The 13,131-nt window shown below is 33.3% G+C and overlaps 1 protein-coding gene across 1 annotated transcript; it reads right to left on the reverse strand.

The window, feature by feature from the left end:
- Nucleotides 1–5,678: 5,678 nt before the first annotated feature.
- LOC128984374 (peptidoglycan recognition protein 1-like) lies at nucleotides 5,679–10,033 on the reverse strand. Its single transcript, XM_054403690.1, has 4 exons — nucleotides 9,930–10,033; nucleotides 8,912–9,196; nucleotides 6,537–6,664; nucleotides 5,679–5,793 (listed from the first exon to the last, which is right to left on the reverse strand). Exons 1-4 carry the CDS (start codon nucleotides 9,941–9,943, stop codon nucleotides 5,690–5,692), a joined length of 531 nt encoding a protein of 176 aa, XP_054259665.1. The 5' UTR covers nucleotides 9,944–10,033; the 3' UTR covers nucleotides 5,679–5,689.
- Nucleotides 10,034–13,131: the final 3,098 nt, after the last annotated feature.

Genomic DNA, 13,131 nt, shown 5'->3' on the forward strand with positions numbered 1-13,131 from the left:
GTTTACTATCTGAATATGACTGTGATCAAATACTCATCTGAGGAATCAGCTGTTTGTTATTAAATAATAAATACCCCCGCCGCAGCAAACCTGCAGACTAAGCGAATTTCCATATACACAGCTGGAATTCCACTAAATTATTCCCTTAAAATTGTCAGATTTATTTCCTATTTAAACATCATTAATATTAATGAGTACTTAGGTTTGCTGCTACAGGGAAGAAAATAGGGGGGGTTTATTGAAATATTAATAGCTCAGTATGAAGTAAACAAAATTTCAAAATTTCATTAATATATGTCCATACACAAGCAAGCTACAACACTGTATTTATTCTCCATAAGAATAACATGGTAATTTTAAATTTACATTATTTTGCGATTTTTCCATAACCGTTAGGCATGCAACAATGCTTCAATATACTAAATTATTTGTTTTTTTTTTTAGCTCTACAAAATGGTTTAGAAAGAAATTGTAAAATTTTATGTTTTCAGGGTGAAAAATTAGAAAAACCCATTTTTACCCCATATAACCCCCCATAAACCCCTGTTCCCATAGTCCGATCATGCTGGTTCGCGAACTCGTTCAAATAAATGTAGGTTAACACGTTTATACCAAATTTCATCAAAATCGGATAATTTTTGCTCGAGTTATTGCGCTAACGGACACATATATAAATAAATATATATATATGAATTTGAACGGATGGTGTTTTTGGCCTCTGGGGACCTCAAAACGAAAAACTAAATCGGTCCCGGGTCCAGGTCTTACCATGAGACCTACGGTAATAGCTTATTCCCTATATGGGAAATTCGCTAAAAACAACTTGTTTTCCATATGCGATGGGGGCGTCTACTACATGGTGAACACAGTGTACTCATTACTAGATAAGAATATGTGATCAGAATCACGCGTGTCTCAAAGTCACGTTACTCTAGTCACGTGATCAAGTCGTTAACTTCCTACGTGACTACTGAGCAGATTGTGAATATCCTCCCAGAGAAACCGCGACACTAAACATCTGCTTGCATTTTACCGTTTCCGCTCAAGTACTTGGTGTTTCAGCATCGCTTGGAATGAGTCCTCTTAAGACGCTTGTGTATGTTTGGAGATGGTTTGGAGCATTTATAGGTTGAGAAAATTATAAACTTCTCTCTTTAAAAAAATTAATATGATTTTTATATACTTAAGTATTGGTTATTGGTTATTATCAACAATTATCTTCTAGATACCTTGGATGTGGCATTTCACACTTTAATTTAGTAGGTTGACTTCCCTACATGTCTTGGACCATTAAAGCAATGTGCAATTTCTCTAGCTTTTCTTACCGTATGGTTTTCACGAATAAGGTAAGGTAAAAGCTTGGTAAGGATCATATCTTAGTGAATTTATAGTTTTTGTAACATATGAAATTTAGTACCGCTAAAATCTTCCAAAGCACAATAATAAAGAGCTGATCATCACCATACCTGTTGATAAGAAAAACACTGATTCTTTTTAAAACATGTATATTTTTAAATAAAAACAAATCTGAAAATCGAGTTTTCTTCCAGTAAAGGATGTTGAGCTAGCTCACTTTTCCATTTTACAGTTTTACAGTATTATTATGTGTTTTAATATAACCAATAAGCTTATCGGAGTTTTCTTACTCTTTTATTTTCGTGATAAAAAAAAATATTTTGTATATCCATTTATAACTTGTCTATTACCGGACTGAAATTACTTGTTACTCATTACAACCTCATTAATAAGTAATTTATATGTTATTAAATTAACATGATATTTTTACACTTACATGCATTTAAAATATTTAAATATTTTAGTGTACAAAATAATCCATTAATTGTCCATTGTTGGAAATGTCTATGTTAGCATTCCTGTTTGAAACCTATTTAGAATATTTGTCCGTTTGTCATCATACAGGGGTATATTGATTTGTTCAGCAATATGCATATAAATATTCCAACCTGCGATGCGTAAAATAGATTTCCACAACTCACCCCCAGCGGGGCATCAACAGATGTGTATATAAATATGCGATAGATACAAATGTAACTGCTAGATATCTCGGACAGGAAGGCAATGCATTTTTCACTCTGACATCCCTCGATATTTAAAACACACCCTTTGTTTAAACTCGCTCAAAGTTTTATGAATTCAATTCCATTTTATTTTCAGATCTGTTTTACATTGAATCTATTTTACTTGACAATTTCACAACAACTTATAATAATATCAGAATGGAAAGGCTTAGGGTAAATTTATTTGAACATATTTAATTGAATTTGAACAACTAATTGCAGATACTGTATACAGCATTTTCAATTATCCATATGTTTTAATGCATAATAAAAACGTGTCTGTTGTGATTTTATTTACTGTGAACATAAAATGTAATATACTGTAATAAATATAAAAATTCCAAAAGATTTCACCCACTCTATTAACTGATTAGACTTGACCTAAGAAGGTTTTTTTTGTTATTTTGCAATTATTGTATATATATATAATGCCCCCGCCACAGCAAACCTGCAGACTAAGCGAATTTCCATTTACCTGACTGGATTTCTACTAAAATATTCTCTGAAAATTGTCAGATTTATTTCCTATTTAAATAACATTAATTTTAATGAGTACCTAGGTTTGCTGCTACAGGGAAGGTATTGAGGGGTGTTTTAATGGAAATTTTGATAGCTTAGTATGAAATAAAATTGCCAAATGTGATTAAAATATATCCCTAAACAAGCAAACTAAAGCAGTTTATTTATTCTCCATTAGAATAACATTTGAATTTTAAATTTAAAGTTGTTTATATTACCACCGTAACCGTTAGGCATACAACTATGATGCAATATGCAAAATTATTTCTTTCGGTCGAATAAACGTAGGTTTACACGTTTGTACCAATTTCATCAAAATTGGGTCATTTTTGCTCGAGTTATCGCGCTAACGGACACACTCGTACATATATGTATGTGAATTTGAACGGAGGGTGTTTTTGGTCTAGGGGGACCTCAAAACGAAAAAGTAAATCGGTCCCAGGTCTAGGTCTTACCATGAGACCTACGGTATTAGCGTATTCCCGATATGGGAAATTCGCTAAAAACAAATTAAATTGATACTGTTGTTTAATCCAACCCTACTTTAGTTTACGTAATAAATATCTATAGTGAAAAATTTAATATACTTTATGACAATTAAACAAAAGTACAATTAGACAAAAAAAATTGAAATTGAATGTGACTACTGTAAGTATAATTAGTTATAAAGTTAAACCTAATTTGCTATTCCATTGTTTTATACGTATAAGCAAAGGTTCTATAGTATATTTGGTCATACCGTAAAATCTATATCAAAACCTTTAGGTTTTCCAGAAATTAATTAGAAATGTTCTAGATTCTGCTGCAAACCACGGGTAAAACTACTAGTTCTTGATTATTGTTTGATCAAAAAATTTTGGTCACAGCACCAAGGATTTGGATGTTTCACAACTAATTGAGTTCATTTACTCACTATGTTCATAGTTTATTTCGTCCATAATGCTTGTAATGCAACAGATCAAACGAAAGAGCTCATAATGTACATCGTCAAGGTGACTTTTATTGCTAATATTTCTCAAAACGAGACCATAACATTTTATGACGAAGCCTGAAGCAACCATCTTCCACATTACAGAATTGCCCAGACGAGCTTCTCGCTCAAAACTTTGCAACTTTTATTTCACATTGTTGTAAGGGTGGGTATTTGTTGTAAGTATAATGATAAAACCCTGTATATAGCATTTCTTATATATTATTCGACATATTAAATATGTAGTCAAATCGAAACAAATTTTAGCTACGACCGTTTTAAACTAGCAGTTTCAGTTCTTGGAATTAAAAAGATTCACTTAACAGCATTGTTTACTTACTGAACAGCATTTTTTTTTACTTAAACAGGAGTAACGGACCAATGAGGTTAAAGGATTTGGAGAAAAGAAGTATAATTGTAATGTTTCAAACTTCAACTAATCAGCTGTTTGCCAATTTAATTGTTAATAATCAGTGCAAATAGTGGTTGGTACAATGTATAGTTCCCTCACTGTTAGTGGTAATAAGAGGTTATAAACGAAAACATAACCTCTTTTAGAAGTTTTTATTAGTGATTTTTAGTAAGTAATCAACGATCGTAAAGTAGTGTACGCAACTCGCGTAAATAGCCTTAACGACACTCCTAGAAGCTTTTAAGGCACTCGCCAAGGCTCGTATCTTAAATTTCTACTCGTGTTGTTAACACTATCTTTACGCGATCGTTGCGTAAGCTACTATAATATTCAGTTGTACATTAATAAAAAGCCATTAACCATTGATGGTAACTATTTTTTATTTGAGAATAAACAAATATTCTGATTTATTTTGCATGGTTTGCTACAAGATAAACAAATCTTTAAAAGCTTTGGGACAGAAGAAACATTTAGTTTTAGAACAACTACTTTTACTTAAATAGTATTAAAATATTACAGTCCACATGGGCAACAAATTGCCGTACAGTTGCAATGCTACCGTTTCAAATCGAAGAGTATAATGTCAATGCATCTTGACATTTTTGAACAGCAAAAACCTGTATTATTACTCTTTTACAGGAAAATGTAATGTTTCCAATGCCTGTAAAAGGCCGAGTAGAATTATTATTGGATCCTTTTTAAATTACCTTGAAACAACAATTAGTGACTTAGACAGTTGAAAATGTAAATTTCCTCAAGACTCTCCAACTAGCTTCTAGGGCGGGCATTAATTGCACCAACTGACCTGAGTAAGGTAGTCGGGTATTCTTGAATTGCGCCAACTACTCCAGGGAGCCACCAGATAAGTTCATTAACTGGGCCGCAAGTCGTAGTCCTCTTTGACTGTACAATTGAGTAGGATATGTTAGGTTAGGTTAAGTTAGGTAAGGTTAGGATGGTTTAGGTTAGGTAAGGTTAGGATGGTTTAGGTTAGGTAAGGATAGGTAAGGATGACACGTAAACAAGGTAATTCCTTCTGCCAGCAAATCACCCCTACCTGGCTTGGGCTTTACGTAACTAAGGAACATTTTTTGTGGCCCTTTGAGGGCTTGGCGCAATTAATGCATGACCGCTTCTTAAACTAGCAATGTTATTTTACGAAAACAACTACTTAGACCTGTCATCATAGACATGTTGTACTTATTATAGTTTAACATATTTAATTTTGTAATCAACAATTCTTTTGCTATTCATTACACATAGAATAAGAGTACAGTACAATCTATCTATATATTAATAGGTAAGCATGTTTCTTTAAAACCTTTTTTCTCAGCTCGTATGCATCGTAGGGAAAATCTACGCATACTGTTAGAAAGCTATTTTCCTGTAGGTGTGCAGAACCCCTTTATAAATTAAAATAGGCTCAAAAATAAGCACAAAAAATGAATTTAAAATTTTGAAAAATTTAACATGGATATTATGAGTTGCCATGCTAGTGACGAAATAACAACGAAATATAAACAGAAAATCAAAACAAATTGAAGAAACTCCAAACACATGTTCTATTCAAAGTGTGGAATGAAAATAAAGAAGTCTGTACATTAAATATTTTTGGTCGAGTTTCGACCACTGGACGACCTCTAGTGTAACATAAATAGATACACTACATATTGTACTTATATTTTGGGGTAACTGATATCTCCACACACTTTATGTTGTAAAATGTGTAATTTTTTTCTTAATATAATTATTATCCATTCCGTACTTTATTAACATGTTTTGGGCCTTTTTCATCGCTGCTGAAGGAGGTCGATCTGAAAAAAATATTATAAACATAAATATAATTTTGTAATTAATTCTTAAGCAAGTTTATAGTTTAATACGGTTTAATAGATAATGTTTTTCGTCAATGTTCGAGTTTATATGTTTAAAATTGAAATCTTAAATACTATAAAATCTTACTGGTTGTTGACATTGATTCTTTGAACTAATTAATCGTTAATGGAATTTGCAATAAACTTGCCGAGCTTGAATATTATTAATATTGATTTTCCATAGTAATCCTATTTCATTTTAGACTATTAGACGCCATAACGTGTGGTTTTTACTCTTTGCCACATATTCTAACAGCAGAGGTCAAGCAATCGTTTTCTATTAGTTTGCCATATATTAGGTACCTAATACTGGTTAAATGATAATAAATAAAAAGTAAAAAAAAATACAAAGTGGAGAGAGACAGTATATTAAATTTAAATATTGGTTGTAGGCTCCTACACCCAAATTAGACTGTTTTTAAGGAGAAGGCTGAATCATTGGAGAAGATAACGTGTCAAAATTCTTTGCTGCAATACATTTTCAAAGGGGAAATACACTAAATTCAACATATTGAACCGTTGTTGGATGGTTTACTTGTAGTTTGATGAACCTTAGCAAATTCAACGACTTGGTCACCACCAAAACAAAAATATTCTACTAAACTTAAAATTTCCTTCGTCTGATCTATGAGGAACTAAGCTTTTGAAGTCTACGCAAGACACATTGATAATTGACTACTTACACTGGAATGTTCCCATCATTGCTATGGAGATGCACTGGTTCTGTATAGTCTGGTATCTTTTGGGTAGGTTTACATTGGCTGTCCACCCTCTCCCCTCGTACACGGTTCCGTCCCCACCGATCAGGAAACTTACAAACACAAAAATTAGGTAATTTTATATTTTATAATTTTATAATTTACCCATTGCCATACCACCCAGCTAAAGCTTCGGTCATCTGCGGTTCTAGAGATGCTCGAGTGGCAATGACGTACTCTAAGCTCATAATACACAAATTACTTACCTAAATCATTCCAGCTTACGGAGTTTCTTTCAATATGCAGGGTAACAATCAAGTCTTAGGACGACTTTATAACTTGAAAACGAAAAGAGTTATCACAACCAAATTTTGGCATACTGGTAATAGTAAACTACTTTTTTGTTTACACGGTGATCGGATGTCTTTTTTGACTCGGTTGTCCATTTAAGGTCCGGTTTGTCGCATATTGTTTTAGCGAATTTCCCATATAGGGAATAAGCTATTACCGTAGTACTCATGGTAAGACCTGGACCCGGGACCGATTTTTTTTTTCGTTTTGAGGTCCCTAGAGGCCAAAAACACCATCCGTTCAAATTCATATATATATATATATATATTTGTTTATATATGTGTCCGTTAGCGCGATAACGCGAGCAAAAACGATCCGATTTTGATGAAATTTGGTACAAACGTGTAATCCTACGTTTATTTGAACGAGTTCGCGAACCAGCATGATCGGCCATGGGAACGGGGGTTTATGGGGGGTTTTATGGGGTAAAAATGGGTTTTTCCCACTTTTGACTCAAAAAACATAAAATTTTGCAATTTCTTTCCAAACTATTTTGTAGAGCTTAAAAAAACAAATAATTTAGTATATTGAAGCGTTATAATGCACCTAATGGTTACGGAGAAAATTTCAAAAAATTGTAAATTTAAAATTCCCATGTTATTCTTATGGAGAATAAGTAAACTGTTGTAGTTTGCTTGTTTGTGAACATATTTTGATCAAATTTGGAAAATGTTTTTATTTCTTACTAACTATTAACATTTTACATAACACTTTTACCCTCCCTGTTGCAGCAAACCTAAGTATGTGTTAAACTGATTCTATTTAAATAGGGAATAAATGTGATATTTTTAAGGAGACATTTTAGTGTAAATCCAATCAGGCAAATGGAAATTCGCTTAGTCTGCAGGTTTGCTGCGGCGGGGGTATTTAGTTTAACAAGACCTTTAATTTTATGTACATCTCAACCTAGGCTTACTTTTAAGATTTTCAACCTACTCCCTATGGGCCATCCCCATGGTGTCATCCGATCACAAAAATGTCACCATGTACACAAAAATGTTGCTTACTATGACCAGTAATAATATGCCAAATTTGGTTGTGGTATCTCTTTTCGTTTTAAAGTTATAAAGTCGTCCTAGGACTTAACTGTCACCTAGTATATTCTTAACCCACGTCATTACGAATCATTTATGTCCTAAGCTCCCCCTGAAAGACCAGTCACTTTTACTCTAGGAACCTCACATATCCATTAAGGTTCAATCCAATGTTTCGACTGGAGGGTATAGCGTCTCGATCTGAGCTCAGTCAACTTATCATACAACCTAACAAAATACACCTATGAAATACCACACGTAATCATTTTATGATTTCCTACTCTCATCTTCCCTTATTTCCTCGGCGTTACTTATGATATCGTATTCTCACCTCTCATAACTTAAAACATTTCTCTATGGTTTCCTTCCCTTACTCTTCATAACCATGTACTATTCGTTTATCGTTAGTCACTTCTTTATTAAATGTCATTGAAATTTACTTAACACTTTCTAGTCTCTTGTTATTTTCTACGCTCACCCATTCAAGACATTACTCACTTGGACCCTAGGGATGCGAGCTGTGGACAAGCGAGGGGTCCTGAGTTCAAATCTTGCCAAATCACCAAAGAATTTTATCTAAGTGACAATGCCGCAACATTTGGGGAACAAGCTGGTTTAGTGGTTATAACGCAGGACTTCGGAGCTCGGGTCTTGAGTTCAAACCCCACCAACTACCAATGGATATTCAAATGATAATGCCGTAACCCCTAGGTGTAGCCTGAAGTAACGTGAAAAACAATCCCTGGCTCCTGTCTAGCGTCTTAGAACAAAAAATGCCGCAACCCTTAGGACTAGCCTGAAGTTATGTGAAAAATAATCCTGGGCTCGTGCCTAGCGTCTTAGAACAAAAAAAATCCGCAACCCTCTAGGACTAGCCTCAAGTATTGTATAAAACAATTCCGGGCTAGAACCTAGCATCCTATAATCACTGTGGCACCCAGAATGATATTTTTATAAAGGACATAACAAACTTACTTATACACAATGTCCGGTTTGTCCCCATACTTGGTACTACGGTAGTGAAGGTACTGAAGTTCCGCGAAGCATTGGTCGTGGCTGAAGCAGTGTGACTTCCTAGTGAACGTGGAGTAGACGTAGGACACGGGGGTTGCCAACGGGTCCTTCCATTTCGGCGGTATTTTGCACCACTGACTCCGGGGGATGATGACTAAGTTTTTCAGTTCTGGGCCATCAACCTCCGGGGAGGGTGCAACTGGGTCTACCGCATAGGGGGCATAGCCTGGAGTCTCAATGGCATTTCTGGAAAAAAGTATTGTAACCAAGAGAACTAAACTAACTTGAATAAATTAGAATTGCGTAGGTGAAGTTTCGCAAAATGTTAGGTACGGTAAAACATTTGTTGAAAACTTAAGAGTGAAAAAGTATGTAAAAGTAAGTATTCAGCATACAAAGTAGTTGTAGCAAGTATTAGTAAGAGTGTAAAGCATTAGACAAAAATTTAAGTTAAGTTTGAATACGTCTTACTGTTTCATAAATTAAATGGAAATGTATTGGACGTGGTCGTTTTAAAATCATACTTAATGATTTTTTGTTGCATATAAACGCGTCAAATTGCGTTTGAATTACAAAAAAACCATGATGAGTGTTTCCTAAGTTGAAAAGTCTACCTAAATTAATACATAAGTTTTCATTGCGTTATTGAAGGGATGTATGTTGTAGCTACAGTAGTTTAAGATAGTATAATAGTTTTTAGAGGAATTAATTTAATAATAAAGATTTAAATAAAAGTAAAACTTTTATAAAATTATTAAAAACATACAATAAAACTAAAAATTCGATAAAAATATTAGGGTGATCACTTTTAATTCCAAAGAAGACTAATTAAATCAAATTTTAAATAAGGCTCTATAAAACACAAGTTTAATGTTTTACGACTAATATTTTCAGTACAATTGAGCAAAGTAATTATCATTTTCAATGGCAAAACGTTCCAAAACTAAGAATCACAAAGATAGAAAAAGTAACTTCCTACCGTCGTGGTTCCATTAATGATGAATATATTTTTTCTTGAACAATTAAAACACTTTTTATGAATCGATCATTGCGTTAAGAATATTTTGAATCGGATTAAGTCAACAATCGATACAATCATAGAAGTTAGTTATCAAAGTTATGTAATTATCTACAACGTTATCTCAATAAACTATAAGATTTTGAACTCACTGTTGTGGGCTATATATCATTAGTAGGGTTTTATTTTCCTTTTTGTATTTCTATCCATGTCGTAAGTTTATTCATACACACACATTGAACATTTTCATTCACTGGATAGTATATTACGTTACTAGTCCTGAAAATAAGTGTTTACCGGACGAGTGTGGTCGTTTCCGTGCGAGACAAAGTCAAGTACGGGATTACCATACGAGTCCGGTAAACACGTTTTGGACGAGTTACGTACGATAGTTTACACCATACTACTAGATCTGTACAAATCCTTATATATTACCACCAACTAAAGGACTAAAAATCACTGATCATAACCTCTAAGATAGATTATGTTTTTGTTTATAACCACTCATTGCCACCCAAATACAATATAATCAGCTGATTGGTGTCCGGTAAAACTCATTACAGTACAGTATAACGTAATGAAACCCCATTTGATTAAGCTGGCGGCAAACAGCTGTTTTCTGGACTAAATCCTTGCGTGAGAAGTTCGTCAAAATGGTGTAGTGTGGCTTAAAATATTTTGTTTTAAAATAACTGTATACAAAACAACAACTCTAATGTAAAATATTTCCCTATAAATAGCTCATTGTACTCATTTACAAGTTCGGTGAAAATATTACCCTGAGCTTTGGTTTTCTGTTTACCGTATTGTTTTCTGTTTTCTGTATTGATAATTATATATTATCATTATATAATCAAACGTTCGTGTATTAAAGAAACTATTAGTATGTATGACTGGCTATTGTTACAAAATGCTTTAAAACGTATGCTGCTTTCATGCGAATAGAATTTTCCTCAGCAATAAGTAAATTATTTATACCACGTAGTAGACGAATCCAATCAGTTTCGTAATTTTGTAGGAACCTGAACTAGCTGGGGACTACTTAGCTTAATCCTGACACGAATAATTAAAAATATTGTAATCTGCGCACAGTGTTTTAAGGTAGCAGCACACAACATAATTTTTACGCTAAAGGGTGATGATTCCCAACAGCTGTTGTACTAAACCCGTTTTAGATTGATTAAAACCAACCCATTTGTATCACAAATCAACATTTCAGCAGATATATTGATTTTTGATAAGTGAAATGTTTAATTTGTAAAACAAAACGTTACTAACTTCTACAGCTGTAAATAAGAAGGACGTGTTCAGCAGCTCGGGGAAGGTGGAAATAGCGCAATAAAACAGTACTGGAAATGAGGTCCCTTGTTAACTTGTTGACTGTAACATTCCGCTTTATTACAGTTTCACTGCAAATTTCGTTTTATTTTAAGGTTATGTTCAACCGAGAAAACATCTACCTGTATATACGCTACAAAATGGCTACAACTGTTTATTGTTTTGCCATCAGTATTCGGCATAATATGTTGGACAAATAAATAATATAACTTGAACATAAGTAATTACTAAAACGATCAATAAAATAAGATCGCTATGTCATGAATTCAATGGCATGCTTAAATAGTTTTTGGTCTTACTATTTAATGTCGACCTTTTGTTGGATGGTTGTGAAATTGTGTTTTAATTTTGTACTTCATTCGTATGGTAATGATAGTTGTTAATCCATTTTTTTTGTCCGGATTAAACTAATTCGCCAATATAGATAATGATAAACTTTATATTCACGTTACAACGTGTTTTAATCCCAAATAGGCCTACTTAATGGGTATTCACTTAGTTGTTTTGCAAAGAGCAGTCAGTGTGGTTTTTTTTTTTTTTTTTTTATTTGAAACTCAAAATCATATTTATGTTTTGTATAACAGTTTTTAATGTTTTATGACTGGATGAATACAGACAGTTAATATTTGTCTAAACAGTTATTATCAATGTAACAATATGATAGAACATTCCATTTATTAATTAATGTGCTTTAGTATTGTTATTGTACAAAATACAAATAGTTCAAATTTAAAAATTACAATACCATCTTTAGATCTTATTTCTTTTTTTAGTTGGTATTAGTGTACTACTCAAAAGCAAGCAGTTTTCTTAGTTGTCTTAAAAAATATTAATTAGCTTCTGGAAGTACTTACTCTGTTTATAAAAGCTCCTTTTTAATTGATATTTATTGTAATTAATTTTCCAGGATCTCATCTTATTTATCTTATTTTTGAAAAATAGTTTATGTCTTCAAAAGGAATTTCCCTGAATGGTTGCCACATAAATTGGTCAATGTGCAAATGCGACGAAGGTAATATCCAGCTGGTTATCACCCTTGCTATTGACTAACCGTGATTTTTATTAAAAGGCCGAGCTAACGCTGAAATTACCGGAAATTGAGATCTTTGAATATACAAAGGCAGCACTGTGCCTAATAGCTTTAAATTTGCTTGGGATATCAGAGCTCATTGCTTACGTTAGTGGCCAGTCAAAACCTCAAAATCTATAGCAAAAATTAATAAGCAAATGAGAAACACATGTGAAAGCTATAATACATTAAATTAAACATAAACAAATAAACAGCTGATTAATAATATTGGTAACATGGCAAATTTATTTTTCCTACAGTTACCTAACAATGTACATGTTCTCTCACTGATTTGAGAAAGCAAAGTGGCCAGTTCGCTCATCAGTGAGACAATGTTTACATTGTCTCACTCTAATTACTTTGTCTCACTCCAGATTTGCAACGTGAAGGCACGAAATAGTGAGCGCGTAATATGCAGACAAGGTCGTATCGTTGACTGTAAATCCTTAAAGGGTCCTTAAGGAATCCTTAAGGATTTACAGTCCATGGTCGTATGCACGCGAAACGTTGGCAGCACTGGCTGTAAATCAGCTGGTCAGCTGTTGTTCTGTAATGCTACTTTCACATTAAATGGCATATTAAAAGATCACTTCTGTGTAAAAATATGTTACGTTTCTTTACCAATCTATTTGTTTTATGGTAACTGTAAGAAAAATACAATGTGCCACTCTAGTCCAAAGTGCAATTGCTCACTAGTTACACAAATAACTATTGTGGGACATGGTGATCATACCATAGGCCAATTTGAGCTCTTTT

Source organism: Macrosteles quadrilineatus, unplaced genomic scaffold, assembly GCF_028750875.1.
Source record: "Macrosteles quadrilineatus isolate MER2022 unplaced genomic scaffold, UCM_ALF_1.0 Scaffold_2__2_contigs__length_208266976, whole genome shotgun sequence".
NCBI lineage: Eukaryota > Metazoa > Arthropoda > Insecta > Hemiptera > Cicadellidae > Macrosteles > Macrosteles quadrilineatus.

Excerpts from the sequence above, each read along its gene's own strand:
- LOC128984374 (XM_054403690.1), bottom strand. Across the intron at positions 6,665-8,911 it reads AAACCGGACATTGTGTATAA|TTTCCTGATCGGTGGGGACG; the intron begins GTAAGTTTGTTA and ends TGTGTTTGTAAG. Across the intron at positions 5,794-6,536 it reads AATGATGGGAACATTCCAGT|ATCGACCTCCTTCAGCAGCG; the intron begins GTAAGTAGTCAA and ends TATTTTTTTCAG.